At 50.6% G+C, this 16,829-nt stretch overlaps 1 protein-coding gene across 1 annotated transcript in view; it reads right to left on the reverse strand.

The window, feature by feature from the left end:
* The window catches only part of KATNIP (katanin interacting protein), a 117,825-nt gene that overhangs the window by 40,530 nt on the left and 60,466 nt on the right, over positions 1–16,829 (reverse strand). Inside the window, exons 8-13 of the mRNA XM_049788142.1 lie at positions 14,516–14,783; positions 12,014–12,145; positions 4,367–4,545; positions 3,670–3,735; positions 2,368–2,477; positions 954–1,056 (exon numbers count right to left, since the gene is read on the reverse strand). Of these exons, the coding sequence (XP_049644099.1) occupies positions 954–1,056; positions 2,368–2,477; positions 3,670–3,735; positions 4,367–4,545; positions 12,014–12,145; positions 14,516–14,783 (858 nt within the window). The remainder of the gene's footprint in view (positions 1–953; positions 1,057–2,367; positions 2,478–3,669; positions 3,736–4,366; positions 4,546–12,013; positions 12,146–14,515; positions 14,784–16,829) is intronic.

The following is a 16,829-nucleotide window of genomic DNA, read 5'->3' on the forward strand; positions in this document are numbered from 1 at the left end:
ATAACTACATGAACAACTAACATGACAATGTTAAAGACTGAGAGAAGTAGAATGCCTGTCATGAATACAGGCAGGGGGGAGGAAGGGGAGAATTAGTGGTGGGAATGTTGCACTGGTGATGGGGGGTGTTCTGTTTATAACTGAAACCCAACTACAAACATGCTTGAAATCATGGTGCTTAAATAAAAAAAAAAAAAAAAAAAAAAAAAAGAGTCCCTTATTGCCTGCGGTCTTTGGTGCCATGCTCCAGCAGTGCCCGAAGCCTACAAACCATGGTCCTGGATGCCTGTGGGACTGGAACCCTCTGCTCAACTCTCTCCTTCACACCATCTCCTAGCACCATCCATCTTCACCTGTTTCTGCCCTTCCCTGTGACAGATTCTCTACAGGAATTTGGAACCAGAAGATATTTACTGCCATTTGTTTCCCTATGCCACTCCTTAATCCTGGTGATTCTGCATGCACAGCTTTGGCACCACTGCTGATCTCTTTCAGCTGGGAAGTGGGACTCTGGGGTGGGACCCGACTTCGAAGTCAGCCTTATTAATTGCTAGAGTGTTTCCCGAGCACATGGCTGCCAGCAAGCAGAGCTGGCCAGTTTCACTCTGACCTTGCCAGCATTAGAGGGCACCGTCAGAAACAAATCACTAACTCTGATATCGAGAGGGACAGTCAGGCTGCTCAAATTTACATTTCCTGATTATCCACAGTGCCAGGCAGTTTCCTTATGGATTTAGGCTTTATTTATACTGGTTCTAGTGTTGACAGGCTTCCTGCTGTAAAATTTCTTGCTTCCTCACAGGCAGGTCTGTGTGCCGGGGAGGAGAGCAGATGGGGAACTAGGATGCTATGTCCACGGTTCCTCTGCAAAAGTGTCTGAAGGCCCTGGACAGCCGGTAGGCTCAGGGGGGCCTTATAAGTCACTTAGAAAGCCTTGACGTCATGGCTCTCACCTCCGGGTCTCTCAGCGGCTCCTCAGCAGGTGATGCCAGCTGGCTAAGGTAGGCAGAGTCACTTTCGATGGACTGGAGAACTTTCAAAAGCTTCTGCTGCTGTCTGCAATGGGATCTGGGGTTAGCACACAGGCTACTGAGAAAAAAGTACAACTCTGTAGGGAGCTCAGAGCTCTCCCTCCCACCCCACCTCCCAGTTTCCCCCCACAGGCTCAGCTCTCCAGTAGAAGAAAAGGTCCAGTTGCATCCACAGCCCCCCCAAGAGCTGCAGAACTCACTAGTGATTCCCCAGAGTCTCCGCAAGAAAACTGAGCTGTGAAGTTGTAGCCGAGAGTCAAACACAGCCCAGGGGCAGTTTTCACACTGCCTTTGAGCAGTGAGGGTCTTTATGTTTCTAGAGGAAGGTGAAACCACACACTGCAGGAAAAGCTCAAAACCTGGCCATAGTGAAGGGGCCAGCACAGCCTGCTAAATAATTCACCCAGACCCACAGCTCCCCAAATGCACCCCACATGTGCATGCTCAAGTCTGGGGACCCCCAGGGTCCTGACTCTTGAGGGATCCTGGTGATGTAGGCAGGAGCTTCTTACATGCTGCTGTGGAAGCAGGGCCCCAGGCTGGCCTCATGTGCATAAAAAGCATGATTTTCTTCAGGGGTCATGAAGTGTCACCTGCCTGTTTCCCAGCCTCTTTCTAGCCTACTTTCCTATCTGTACCTCCCCACCCCCTGCCTGTTCTCTAGTCTGCAAATCTGTGGACTTGGAAAAAAGGCTGGCACTACCTCTGTCGTGTTTGGAGGTTTTCCATGCTTTCCCTGTAGGAGACCTGGATGGGCACAGCATGGTGAGGAAGCTCCTTTGGATAGGTAAGAACTAGCCTATTGGCCCTTTCTTGGTTGACAAAGCTCCAGGCTGGCATATCAGCGAGGAGACTGGCATGTGGCCTGGTAGAACCCACTTTGCATGCGCCCTGATGGATGCAGCCCTGTCCAGCAGCCAGGGGGAGGCCTGGCCTGGCACCACTGCAGGCTGGAAACCCAAGGCTCAACCTCAACCATGCCTGAGATCAATTGCGCCTGAACACTGGAGGCAAAAGCATTAAAAAAAAAAAAAACACATAAAACACTTGGGAGTTCTAATAACTGATGGGATATTAGTGGAACAGAAGGCTGCATCTGAACAAGCTCTTGTCGAGAAAAGAGGGTTCAAAGGAAGCTGCTTGGAGCCCATCCTCGAACAGCCGGGAACACGGTTGCTACCATCTGCCAAGTGGGGAACTGAGCCGTAACCTTGGAAAAGGTTGGAAGAAACTGAACAAGGAAAGGGGCATCTGCCTGAAAGAAATCAAGCCAGAAGAAATGCACGAAGAGCAAAGCAGAACCTTGAGCTGTAAGGACCTGGGGCTGGGACTCTACCTGCTTTCCAACAGGCCGATCTTGCCAATGGCCTCGCTGACAGCATGACCTCCCCCTGCCACCTGGGCTGGCTTCTGTGTGCTGGTGGCCTCTAAGGTGACTGGTAGCGGCTGAGGAGAAAAGTTTAGTAAGCACATGATTGAGCCCCAAGACACAGCAGAATCTTGGGGCCAAAGTGACAGCCTTGGGTCTCCTGTGGGAAGCAGGGAGCAGGAGGACAGTGACAGCTCATTGGAGCTAGTTTTCTCAGGTCTTGGCAAGAAGAAGGGGTCTTGGCTTTACACGACCTGAACAGTCCTCAGAAACTATCTCTGCAATGAGTTACTGGAAAATATCTCCCATTGAGACCTTTGTCCACAGTGGAGACTGCTTGTTGGCTACAAAGTGCCAAGGCTCCCTGTAGCATTCCAGGAACCCCATCAGATTCTTTCATTTTTAATTCTTTGAGACTCCCTCTATCTTCTTCATTTATCATCTAAACTAGAAATGGGTTTTCTCACGGTACATGGACTCAGGTAGGGGCAGCACTGAGGGCCAAGGGTTGAGCCACCCAGAATGCACCAGGGAGGCCTGTCAGATTCAGTGGCTGGAGAAAGTGAGATGAGCAGGAATTAACAGTTGTTAATAGGGGCACAAGCTCTGCCATCTTCCTCCCCTTTACCCCTGCATAATCCTCCCTTGACTTCCTCCCATTCACATCATCCCTGATGTGATGATGTGATGATGGAGAACGGTGTTCTCCTCCATGGCTCCATTCCCTTGAAAGAAAGGGCCACGGCTCCAAGGGACCCTGATGACTTCTTCACCACCCCTAAGGGTGGTGGGGATGGTGGCTATGGGGCTGAAGCCTTCAAGCTCAGTCACTCACTCATGGTTAGCACCCACCACCTCTTTGATGTCCAGGAGCTTGTTGAAGGCCTTATTTACAATCTCTGCAAGCTCCCTATGGCCCGGGGCTCATGTGTTTTGTCATAGCCTCTTCCTAGTCTTGGCACATGGTCCTGGCCTGTGCAAGGATGTTCCAGCCTTCAGGGGCAAGTGAGCATCCTCACTGAGAGGATCTAGGAAGATAAAACATCATTTCTTTCTCCAGGGCACTGACATGGGGGGTTACCCTTATGGGGATGTGAGAATGGAGTATGGAATTGGTACCAGAGCCCTGAGTGGGCCTCTGCCTGTCACTGGGCATTGTAAGTCATTGAAGCCACACTTCCCCTCTATTCCCCAAAAACTGGGCCACATGAATAAAGAGCTGCAGATGTGCCATTGCAGACTGTGTGGGCACTTCATGCTATTACCCACCTCAGTGATATCTCCCTTGTCCATCAGCAAACAGCTCCATGGCCTAGCCGGGGATCCGTTCGCACCCTGCAATGAGATCAGACCCGCCCTCAAAGTCTTCCACACAGGCAGAGACAGACACCTTGTTTTCTGGGCAGGTGACCAGGTGACAAGAGCTGCTGTGGCCATGCCTGGAGGCTAAAAGACTTGGGGGTGGGTGGGGAACGCCTAAGCCCATAGGCAGGCAGACCTGGGCCCTGTCCAAGACATGACCCCGTGAGCAATGGAGGAATATGTGGCCTCCACATAACACTGATGAAACCTGCCTATTGGTGGGTGCCCTGCAGAGGGGTTCAAAGAGATACCCCATCCTGAGGTGGGGCAAGTACTCTGAGCTATGCTCACAGCTCCAGCTCGCAAGAGACACTGTCCACCTGTCTTTTAGCCTCTTTGTGTGACTAAGGTCTAAAGGTGAGGCTGGCCAAAGGGCTGCAGAGGGCTGAAGGAATCATGCTATGGGAGTGAAAAATTAAAGAGAAGTGAGAGCTTCTGGTCTAGCCAGGGCCTCTCTGACTCACTGGCTGCAACCCTGGGGTCTGTGGGAGTATGAGGGCAGGAACCTCTCAGTACCTTACTGGGAGGTCTGAAGACAAGATGGGAGGGGACCAGGCTCACCCCTCACCATGCTGCTGCCCAGCAGCCCCCATCTAGTACTCACCTGGGCAAGCTGTGGGCTGGAGGGTGGCTCTGCCTTCCTGCTGAGTAGAGCCCTTTGGAGCGCTTCATTTTCCACTTGGATGGCCCTGAGCACAGCTGACGCATCTTCTTCTGGGTCCTCAGCTGTTAGCACAGGCTTTCGGGTGGCTGAGAGGGGTCGCTCCCGCCGGCTGCCAGGTCCTGGGGGCAGAGATGGGGGTATGGTGTCTCCCTTAGATGGATTCTCAGGGACCAGCACAAAACTTCAGAATGTGGGGCATTCTGGACAAAGAGTATTTCAAAGAGAGGCTGGGGTGTCCCTAGGCAGTGCCCCTGTACTTTCATCTCTCTGGGGTTAGAAACCCCACTCTTCTGCTCCCTCTGCCTTCAGGACTTGGCTCATTGAAGCCTGCAGGAAACAAAGGAGGCAGCGTCTAGGAGATAAGCCATGAGTGCTGCACATGTGGCCAATGAGGTGTAGGGCTGGGCTCAGCAGGGGCCTTGTCCCCCCAGCCACCCTCTGATGCCCATTCAGTCCCCACCAAAGAATCACCTGGCAGGGCCTTTCATGGCCCAGGACCCAGTGAAATGGCAGAAGAAACTCAAAAACAAACCACCCATGGAGATCAGACACCAGGAGTTGCCAAACCCAAGCTATGCTGCGTTATGTGACTTTTATGAGGAAATAAATGCTAAGTTTAAAGAGGAGAGGCCAAGCACATGGTGAAGGATTGGGGGCTCAGCCTTGCGTGTGCAAGAACCCGAGTTCAATCCCTGACAACCCCTGGAGCCCTGAGCACTGGCCGGGTATGACCCTGACCCCAGCACTGTGGGCCTGAGCTTCCAGACAGGCATTGCTTATTGATGCCCAGTACATGCATTTCTCCCCACCCCTGATCCAGCACTACTTGTGAGCCTCCAAGATGAATACATTCCTGGAAGAAAAAAGAAGCATTCCATCTGAAAATAAGGGTGCCTGGAAGTTCTTGGAAATCTATTGCAAGACACCAGCATGCATGGGAGACAAGTGTAGGTCGGAGCTGCACTGTTTCAGCTCGCACAGGCTCCCACTCTCTGGGGTTGCTTCTCTCCAAGAGGAAACTTGAAACTATGTCCATAGATCAATGTTCTGGAGAAGCAGATCCAGATAGGATGGACACTCAACAGCCTAGAACCTCCAGAATGCTTGGTGCCTTCAGACCCCAGTGCTCCTTGGTGCAGGGGATCCCAGCTCACCGGTAAGGCCTCTAGCTCCAAAGCTACTAGGCTGGTGCTGCAGCATCTCCCATCGGGAGGAGAGCCCAGCTACCTCGCAGGCACTTGGCTTAGCACTCCAGTCAGCTGGAGGCCATCACAACCAAATAGTCTCATAAGAAGTCTTCCCCTGCTGCCCAAGGGCACCACATGTAGAATGAAACATGGATGCAGAGACAGCTTCTCAGCTTACCTGGCCCCACCCTCTGCCACCAAGGATCAATGCCACTGGGTCTTGATCTGGTATGTCCAGGCCATAGGTGCAATTGTTGTCAAGGCTGCTGGGAGGTTTCAGTCTGGCACACACTGTGTGTCACCTGGTGGTGGCTCTGCCCAGGAACACTGCCACCCATGTGCAGGTAGCCAGCCCCATTCTCCTGTGGAGGACTGAAGGGTCTTTCTCCTTGGTGTGAGCGAGATTAGACATCTCTGCCACTGTGACAGGGGCTTCTTTGGGGGACATGGTGGTATTGCTCTACTCTCCCAGGAGGAGAGGCCATCAGGACACCCCGGTTCCTGCAGGAACCAGCTCTGCTCACTCCTCAATCCATGCCATGTGGCTGGTGCTTGCCGCCTCCTACTGCAGGTTCAGGGGAGCTGGCTGTGGACACAGCTGAAACCATCAGAAAAGAGCAGCCCCTTTCTAGGAATGGGTGAGGGGGCTTAGACAGAAGGAGGCACCTTTGAGCCACCAGCATTAAAGACAGAGCAGGTTTACAGGTGGGTTCCTTAGACTAGGAACACCAATATCACTCAAGCACTTGTTAGGAATTAAGCTTCTCCCCACCTGACACACTGGGACAGAAATGTAAGGGGTGGGATCCAAGTATCTGTATTTTATTTTATTTATTTATTTTTAGTTTTTATTTATTTATTTTTAGTAACACCTAGCAGTGCTCAGGGGTTACTTCTGGTTCTGTGCCCAGAAATCACTTCTGGCAGGCTCAAGGGACCAAAGGGGATGGTGGGAATTGAACCTAAGACTGTCACGGGTTGTCTGTGTACAAGACAAATGCCCTATTGCTGTGCTATTAGGTTCAGCCCATTTTTAAGTTTGTTTGTTTGTTTGTTTGTTTAGGGTTTTGGACTATACCCGCAGCTCTCAGGGGTTATTTCTCACTCTGCACTCAGAAATCACTCCTAGCAGGCTTAAAGGGACCATATGGGATGCCAGGGATTGAACCCAGGTTTGTCCCAGTTTGTCCGTATGCAAGACAAATACCCTACCATGTGCCCCAGTATCTGTATTTTAATTTTTGCTTTAAAAGTACATGTGATACATGTCCAAATTTGAGAACCACTAGGCTAGAGGAAAGCAGAGCTAAGTGATGAAAAAAGAGCTTCATCGCTTAAGCACCTGGATCCAACCCACCTGTAGTCAGCATCTAGCACCTGAATCACACTCTGCCTGTGACCAAACCATGAGTTTCGAGACTAGATCTGCTTAGGTCTGTGAGCAACACCTTTTCCTTCGCTGTTCAAACTTGTACCACTTGGTATTAATGAGCATTGTTAACATATTACAAAGCCCTGAACTTTGGAAGAATGGTCTTCCTGACAGAAATGCCAGCGGCGGGACTGTCAGGCTCCTCGGATTCCCTCAAACTGAACAACCAATGTGACCTTGTTTCTACAGCTGGCAGCTGTCTGGGGAAAAGGGCCTGGATACAGCACTTCCCCGGAGCATTCTGGTAACTTGGACAAGGACTTTCTGTATCAAAGACTAATGTTCTTTCCCCGGCAACAAGGTCGTGGGTATCTGGAAGTTTCTAGGAAGGCTTCTGAGTGATATGGGGCACCAAGCCCTTTCACGGGAACTCATGATAACTGAAGTTACAGAAAGGAGTCAAGCGCCCATGGAGCTGCAGCTAATTGAAGCTAATTCAATCGTGTGGGTTAGGCCAACAAAAGGGGCCCAGGGAGAAATAACTCTTTGAAGAGCAGGCACTAGAGGCCACTGGATGCACTTCAGTGCCTGGACAGCCAGGACCACATGGAGATGTGAGCATCCTCCTTGCCCATCAGGCCAAAGGTTCCATACCCGGCCCCACCCACAATGCCACCTGCAGTGTCCCAAGCATACAATTCCCAGAGACAGCACATAGGAAATGAAACCTGAAAGAAAAGAAAGGAAAACCAACAAAAAACTAGGAAGTAAGCAGCTGAGAGAAGAAAGCTGTTTAGAGACACAAAGGGAGGGGATGAGGCTATGAACCACAGGGCACAGAGCAGGTTCATGTGATGGAGTGAGAAGAAACCAGAGGGTGAACCCCAGCTAGCAAACACCCCTCAGGACCCCTCGAGTAGGTTAAGGCTCAAAGTACAGAAGAATAACAATGATGTCACCTAGAGAGAATTCAAAAGCTCAACAGTAATAGCATGAGAGCTGGGAAGGGAGCGGGCGAAGTGGGGAGCCATAAGGCCCTTTCACCAAATGAGAACAGGGGAAACTCACTAATTTAAAACGGAGCCGCTAATAAGTCAAGAATGCGTACTGCAATCTCTGGTAATGACTAAAGGAGTAATGAAAGAATATATAACTAACTAGCTAATAGAGAGAGAAGGAAAAAGAGGAATAATATAAAGCAATCAGTCCGAAGGAGTGCCAGGAAGGAAAGAAAGAGGAACATAAAACAGGCAGAACAAACAAAAAGCAAACAATACGAGAGTAGATTTAAACTCAAATAGATCAGCAATTACATTAAATGTAAATGGACTAAATGTGACCATTAAAACACACAGATTGTTAAGAGGATAAAAATAAAAACCAATTACAGGCTGCTTACCCGATAATGAGCCAAAAAAATACAAGGAGGCCAAGAGTTTAAAGGGGGACGGATGAAGAAATTGGCACCCGTGAACAGGAGCCAAAGGAAACGGTCCAGTGAGAGGGCAGGATTTTAAGTGGCCATGTCAGATTCAGTTCATGGGAGAGACAGGCGGCTGGTTTCTGTGTGGCCCCCAAAGTCACCCCAGTGAGACGTGAGGCCAGGAAGCAGATCTGTTCTGGGTTTGCTTCAACAAAGGAGCTTTCTTGCATCCCAGCAAGTCTGAGGTTCCTCAGTCTCTCAGTCAGATGCTACTGCTTTTCCTCCCACACACCTTTCACTAAGTTGATGTAAAGTTAGCTGCAGTATTTGGGGCTAATCTGGGGCACCCCTGCCTTGTAGAAGAGTACTCTCCTGGGCTTCCTGAGAAACTGGAAGCTAGCTGGGGGTCGTGAACACAGCCACAAGGCTGCTCTTCATGCCCAGTCAAAGGATGGCCCCTACAGTAGGTTTACCCATCTGTGTTTTCACAACTTGATGAATTTCATCCCTAGGTGGCAGTGGCTTTGATGTGACACTCTGGGACCCCATTTTAGAGTGAGAAGGTGACGAGGTTTCCAACCTCTCTTTCTTCCAATGGGCTGATGTAGGATCTGAGGAATTCACCCCATATCCACCCTTCCCAGAAGGGCCTCATCTAACCTAGGCTGCTGGCCTGGTAGGGGCTTCACACCTGCCTCCTGCCATTCCTGCCCACTGAGTACAAACAACAAGCAGGAAAGCAGGGCCCGGCCTAGGTCAGCACCAGCAGGGGCTGCATATCCCTTTGCTCTGGGAAGCCTTAGTAGGCCCAAAATGTAGAGTCAGAACATGGCCAGACACAAGCCTCAGTCCCTCTCTTGCAGGCCTGTTCGTGTATCAGAGTACATGTCCAGGTGCTCCAACCCGAGCTCTGTGCACTGGACTAAGGCCTGGGGTTGGATCTTGCTGGAGACAATGGCCTGGGGTCTCCTGTGGCCTTGGAGGCTGTCTCACAGCCACCCAGAAGGGGACTCCATGCTGAAATCTGGCATGAACCTATCTTTCTGGTCTGTCTGCATCTCTCCTAAATGTGCCTCCCAAGTTCTCAGCCTCCTTTCCTCATCTGTGAAGCTCCCCTATTCCCTTATACCCATGTGAAAGATCTGGGCCTGCTGTCCATTACCTATCCCCTCATCTGACTTTAGGGGCTGCCCCAGAGTCTCCTTGGAGCCTTGTGATAGGGTTTGGAGAAATGCAGTGGCAGGGCCAACTGGCACCCAGCTCCCTCTGCTCCTCCTCAGAGCAGCCCTCATGGCTGTTAAACACTCACTCTGGGCTGGCAGACAGGAGCTCAGTGTCCTACTCTGGGGAAAGGGCAGGAGGGCACTGGGTACTTGGCGAGGTGTCTTTGATACCTGATGGACTGTCTGGGTAAGAAGGACACATAGGAGAAGAGGTGAAATCAAGGGGAATTAAAGTAGCAGGGCCAGCCCCCCCACCCCACAGCTGACACATACCCCAACTGTCTGTTCATCGTTGGCCATGGAGATGCCTGCATGACCCTCCTGCTTTGGGGATTGCCCAAACTGAATCAGATAACACTGTGCCCTCCGCCCGCAGCCTACCCAGTGCCCTGCCCAGCTTGCCTGGGAAGCTGGAGTGTAGGACAATTGTTGACCCCTGTGGAAGGGAGTAGTGTCATGTCAGAGGCAAGTTCTATTACCCTGGGGTGAAGCCAGAGGAAAACTGTACAGGCTTGTCCTTGGCACTGACCAGCACTTCCCCCCTCAACCCACTCTAGCCAGACGGAGCCCATTTGAGACTTGTATGTGGTGGAAGTCAAGCTTGGGTCCTTTCCCTTCCCAGGGACCTCCATGTGCAAAAAAAAAAAAAAAAATCACTTGTTCTGGAATCTTTATCTCCAAGTGACTTCTGCAAATGTCAACAGAAACGGTATTTACATAGCACAGAGCAAATGCTTGGCAAGTGGTGGTGACTGTTGTCATTTCTTCCTCCTCCCACCCTTGCCCTGAGCTGCAGGGATGGAGCTTTGAGTCTCAGACCTTGGCCCTCAAGGGCACTGACCTCTACTCTTTGACTTCTGACCTCTAACAGGGCTGGAGAATGATGGGGAGAGCTGGTTCTCTTTGATCAGATCCCACGCCTCTCCCAGAGGAAAAAGCCCCTTTGTTTTCTTGAAGAACCTGGATGCAGGGATGTCCCAGATGTCAGGGGCCTCTTGCTTATCTAAGCTCAGGAGAGCAGGCTGCCAGGGACTCTGAGCTCCTTTGTGTCACAGAAATCATGACCAAGTGCCCCTCACCTCCCCAATGTCATACCAGCCACAAGTTAGGAGCTAGGACCTCAAGTTGAGTTGATTCTCTGCTAGCCTTCTTGAGGGCAGTGGTCTGTGGACAGAGAACATGCCCCCAAAACCCTCCCACTTTCCCTGTGTCACCTGCTATGAAGCTCATCCCCTGGTGACAGAATGTCACAGAAGTGAGCCCAGAGGATGGTAATTTATGGATCTCAGAACAGAGGTTCTCAATGAGGAGAACTATGCCAATGAGGTAACTATGCCAGCTACCATCTCCCTGAAATGAACACATGGTTCGGGAACATGGTCCCCACTGAAAGTGGAACAAGAAGAAAACTCAGTTACTACATGTCCTAAAGAAGCTATAGAAAGTGCTCTATCAGTTCAGTTGGTGCATTCACAAGACTGGGAGCCAAAGATCTGGTCAGATATTGCTATGGGCATACTGGGGAGGTTTTTTTTTTTTGTTTGTTTGTTTTTTGATGAGAAATACTAACATCTTAACTGCAGGATGAATGTTCAGGAGTCTCTGAGCCTGAACAAAGCTGAACGCCTGAACAAAGCTGAACGCCTGAACAAAGCTCCCACCACCACCTCTCCTGCTCTATCTGTCTCTATGCTGCCCACTGCCCTACAGTCCTCAGATAGAAACACAGGTCCTTCCTGCCACCACTGTGGTGTGGCAGTAATGTGGCAGGGCTGTGGGCTCCAGTCAGGCAACTGTTTGCCCATCTGCTTCTTGCACTCTCCAAGACATTTGTTTCCCTTCCCTGAATTTCTCACCAAACCCCCCACACCCACCACCTGCCCTCATCCTGATTCTCCCCTGTTCTCTAACTTAGTCTACGTTTCCAACGGAAACATTCCACTGAGTATGTCGGCTGTTAAAGTATAATTCCTTGTTTTGCCTTGGCTTTGGCCGCAGTCTGAAAGTGCATGAGTGAGCTTGGCTGGTGCTAACAAATCCTGCTTCTGAAGCTTCATGTGTGAGCGCTTGGTTCTTCCCAGTACAATCGGGCCAAAATTTCACAATTGACAGGGGATGTGCCAGACTCCAATTGGCACCAGCCAATTCCTTGTAAGCTCAGAATCACTCCTACACACACACACACACACACACACACACACACACACACACACACACACACACACATGTGCACACATGCACACACATCTCCCGCAGAGCTCTTTTCTCTGTGGGTTGCTTGTGGCCAGCTCCGGCCTTGGAGATAAAAGCAATGAAGCAAGAACTGATCCACCAAGTGCCCACCCAGAGCCCCAGCTGAGCTAGGGAACCCCAAACTCTTACTTGAGCACATTTTCTCCTGGTCTGAGAGCACAGAGGCGGGCTGAGGAGGCAGGTCTGGCTCAGATTTGCTGGGGATGAAGACCTCAGCGTTTTCCTTCCGCTTAGCAGACAGAATCCTTTCCTTCCTGCCACCTGTGGTAGGAGAGTTATTCGTCTGATGTCAAACCCTGTTGGTAGAGCTGGGGTCGTCTCTTTCTCTGCCCACTCACTTACTCACTCAGATACATGGCTCCGCCAATGTGGGGTCAGAGTTGTATGAAGCTCAGACTACAAAACTTCTTTGCTGAATCACTGTGTGCTCCAGGGCACACAGATTCTCACACTAACATTTCTGAATAGGGGACAAATCTTACAAATTCTGGGGTGGTGGGTCTGAGTGGCAGCATAAATGTAAGTCAAGAGGGTGGTGAGGACATCTGAGGGAGGGAGGAGTCTCATGAGTGCAGATGCTGCCTTCAAGGTGCCCACTGCCCCACCTTTTTGGGGGGACGGGAGAGCTGGCAGGGACAGAGGGGCTCAGGGCTCTGTGTCGGCGGGGGTGTGTCACAGCAGACACAGCCAAATGTGTGAGTGGGGCCTGAGCCAGGTGGTAAAGGCCCAAGGAAGGGTAGAGCCATGACAGCTGGGAGTGGGGGGAGGAGATATGGCAGGTATTAAGCTGGGAAGGTGCTGGGGGGCTGTTGGGTGAGTGCAGGGAAAGCAGACAGAGAAGGGCCCCAGGCCATGCTTCAAGCCAAGAGGGTTGTTTGCACCATTGTGGCACAGGAAATGCTTCAAGAAGGCACCTGGGCTAATGCTTCTTAAGCTATTATACATATTGATGTGTGTGAAGAGCAGGTTACTGGCCATTCAAATGCTTGACTGTTACTGCTTGAGACACTACTAGAATTGTAAAAAGGAAAAAGAGAAAGTGTAGGGGAGGGATGAGAGAGACAAGGGTGGGAAGGGAGGCGAACAGAAGAAAGAGGAGAAAAAAAGCAGGAGAAAAGGAAGATGGCAGTAGAGAATGGAAGGAAGAAAGGAAGAAAAGAAGAGGACTGAACTAGTTTAAATAACATTTAAAATAATTGCCAGTGGTTTGTAAATATAGCCAGAAATGTGAACACTTGCAAATGGGTCAAGCTCAGGAAATGTTCCAGGGCTCAGAGCTGGCAGTTTAGGAGAAGTACCAGTCAGAGCCCCAGGCAAGAAAGCAATCCCAGGGAGGTGGTAAATGGAAAAGCCTCTACAAAGAGAACAGGAGCCAGAGTGCAGCAGGAAGGGCTCTTGCCTTTCACATGGCCAACACAGATTTGATCCCTGACATCCCATATGGCCCCCAAGCACCACTAAGAGAGTATAGAGCCAGGAGTAACCTCTGAACACCACTAGTGTGGTTTGGAAACAGCAGGTGTCTGGACAGGGCAAGGTTGGTATCCCAAGGTTTATAAAATGGGGGCTCTTGATCTGTAAAGATGGGCAGGGGCTCTGCCTGGGCACAGAATGAAAATGGCCCAGGTGCAGGTGACTGTCTTTCTGAAAAGTGGCAATGTGGATGAGAGAGAAAGAGAAATATATATATTCACACACACATATGCTGGGTGGCCAGAATAGAGGAGGACAGTATTAGCCAGGGGGAGCCTCAGGGGACCCTCAGAAACCCCCAGTATGGGGCTCACTGGCTCACTGCAATGGGTGGAATGGGGTTCACAGTGGTGGAAAGTCAGGTTCACTGTGGCAATATGGAGAGCAGGGTTCACTGTGGTGAGTAGGGATAGCTATGATATATGGAGAGTGGGTTTCACTGTGGTAAAATGAAGTTCACTGCAGTAGAGTGAGGTTTATTGTCTTGAGCTGGCAGCAGACCCTTGGCTGATTGTGGAGTCTTGGGTTCTGAACATGGAGAGACGCCATTTTGTAATGACCACATGTTAGGCTTTCCCAAGCCTATTTCCATTAACACAGCCCCAAGCTACCTGGCCAAGCTACCCAAGCTAAGGTAGCCTATTGGGAAAGGACACAAGGGAGCAGTAGGAAGGTACCTTAGAAAACAGCCAATCTTTTTTTTTTGGTTTTTAGTTTTGGGGTCACACCTGGCAGCACTCAGGGACTAGTCCTGGCTCTACACTCAGAAATTGCTCCTGGCAGGCTTGGGGGGACCATATGGGATGCCGGGATTTGAACCACTGTCCTTCTGCATGCAAGGTAAACATCCTACTGCTGTGCTATCTCTCCCACCCCAACAGCCAATCATTTTAAAGATCATTAGAAGCTAGAAGCCCCTATTTCCCCTCTTTATATAATGACCTTGGGTGATGTTCCTCTCCTCCTAGAGACAACCCTGATGGTCAGTTTGGAGCTGTTGGTAGACGAGTTAAAATTTTGTTCAGTTTTATTTCAATTGTGTAGTCTTGTCCTTCAACTCTGGATCCTAATATGATCTGCCTGGCTGATCTACCAAAAGTTTAATTCCAAGGGAGCAGTGAGCCCAGGGTGGAGGCTGTCTTTCGGAGCATAGCTCACCTGTGGGAGTGGGGTTGAATTCCAGCATCACCAGAGTGTCTGGGCCTGGGGGAGGCCGCCTCTCCATCTCCAGGTCCTCGGCCAATTCCTTCTGTACTTGGTCCCCGCTGGAAAGAGGAGGGCCCTCTTCAGGGAGGCCCCCCAGCTCCTGGTCTCCTATCTCGGGCTCAGAGATCACATCCTCCTCAATCGAGTCATACTCGTCACTGCTGGGACCATCCTTGGGCTCCTGCAGAGTGACACTCAGTTCGAGGCTTTTCCTCAGCTCCTGAAGAGTGCAAGGAGAGATGAAAAGGCAAAACAGGACTTGGAGAAAAACCCAATGGAAAGGAGATCACGAGCACTGGAGCGCTATGAGCACATGTCCCCAACCCACGGAGCATAGTGGGCACTTCCTGGTGGTCTTTTCAGTGTGGATGGAGCGTGGTGCACACCTCCCACACCTGAGAGTGTGTGAGACAGAGTCAGACTTGACTCCACTCCCCATGGCAGTTCACTGTGACTTCCCAACCCCAACAGGCAGTTCTCCAGCACCAGAAGCTAGAAGTTATAGAATTTAGCACACTTTGTCTTTGTTTTGGGGCTACACCCAGTGGCACTCAAGGGTTACTCCTGGCTCTGCACTCAGAAATTACTCCTGGCAGACACAGGGAACCATATATGATGCCGGAGATCAAACCCAGGTTGGCAGCGTGCAAAGCAAATGTCCTACCTGCTGTGCTATTGCTCTGTTCCCTAGAATTTAGCACACTTCTGATAGCCCCAACATAAGTCTTGGCACCACAAAGCTCCCCAACACCCCTTTTAGTTGCCACATGCAAGGTAAGGGTGTTACCAGTGCTTCTGGCTCAGCAGCTCTAAATTAGGAACCTGTGAGCCCTTGAGTTCAATTCATACTCCCAGAACCCAGGGAACTAGCTCCCACACAGGACAAGAGCCAATGAGGAACACTTCAGGGCAGGTGCCAGTTTAGCCACTTCTTCCAGTGCTCCCAGAGTTCAGGCTAGTGTCAGGCACTGGATGGGGCCTGGGTTCCTGACCGTTTTTAGGTTTTTATGGTGGCATCACAAGTGGGTGCCGTGACCACTTGCTAACACCAGTCTCTTGGGCAACTGGGCTGTGGGGCTGACAGCTCCCACCCTCTGATCACAAGGTCAGTCCCTCTGCACTGACTGGCCCTCAGCTGGACATGACCAGGAGCTCCCACAAATCATCTGACTAGCACATAGAGGTGTATTGGTTTAGGGTTTTGTTAAATATGATGATGGTTACGTCCCCAAGGGTCTGATTTGCTGGGTGCTGAGAATTGTATTTTGGGGTCTTTTTTTGGGCTATACCTGGCAGTGCTCAGGGCTTTTCCTAGCTCTGTGTGTAGGGAACACTTCAGTGGTGTTGGGAGAGTGGGGGGACTATCTGGAGTCCAGGTCTGAACCAGGGTGGGCTATATGTGAGGCATAAGTCTTACCCACTGTACTAATGCTCCAACCCTAACAATTTGCATTTCTAACAAGGTGGTGGTGCTGCTGCAGGGATCAGATCTGACTAAGCAATCCCAGACTCTATAGGATCTTGAGGGTCCTAGGACCCCTGAGGGTAAATGCCTGAGAGTGTGCAGGTGGCCTGAGGGATGTCAGAACACTGAGTGCCACTGGGGAGTTGTCCCTATCCCTGTGAGACTGTGAAGTCCATTACAGGCAAATAAGAGGGCAACCAGAAGATGCTTCCAGAAACTGGGATGCTTGACATGGCCAGATTATGAAAACTGGGCAAATGGCTATATTAGCAGGGGTTGGCAGTCTAGTGCACCCAGCCCTGTCTCAGAGTTTTGAAGAAATGGGACATGCTCAGTAAAGGTTTGGCAATTGAACCATAAACCAAACAGTTAGTGTGGGAGCCTGAAGGGTGACTCCACAGAGATGGCCTGTCCTTCTCCTCAAGAAGTGGGGACATCCAGAGTGTCTGCTGGCAAGAGCGCAGGAAACAGGAGCAAAGCAGGAGCAGAGCAAAGCAGATCCTGACAGGACTGGCAGAATCTATGCTGGCTGAGTCCTCTAGTTAGGGTGAAGTGGGACTTGTAAATTCTGATCTTACATATTTAGCTTAAGAGCTTTCCAAGCAAAGTGCCAAAGATGTGATCTGGTTTCTTCTTGCTTTGTAGACAGGCTTGAGGAAGGACTGTTGAGAAATTCACAGTCTACCCAAGGGGCTAAAATTAGGAGATTCACCGCCAGACAACAGGGAGAAAAACAAGGGTATGGCTGGGAGGTCTCTGCTGGAACTTAAGAAGGATCAAATCCCAACGAGATTTCTATCC

The sequence above is a fragment of the Suncus etruscus genome, chromosome 15 (genome assembly GCF_024139225.1).
Source record: "Suncus etruscus isolate mSunEtr1 chromosome 15, mSunEtr1.pri.cur, whole genome shotgun sequence".
Lineage (NCBI taxonomy): Eukaryota > Metazoa > Chordata > Mammalia > Eulipotyphla > Soricidae > Suncus > Suncus etruscus.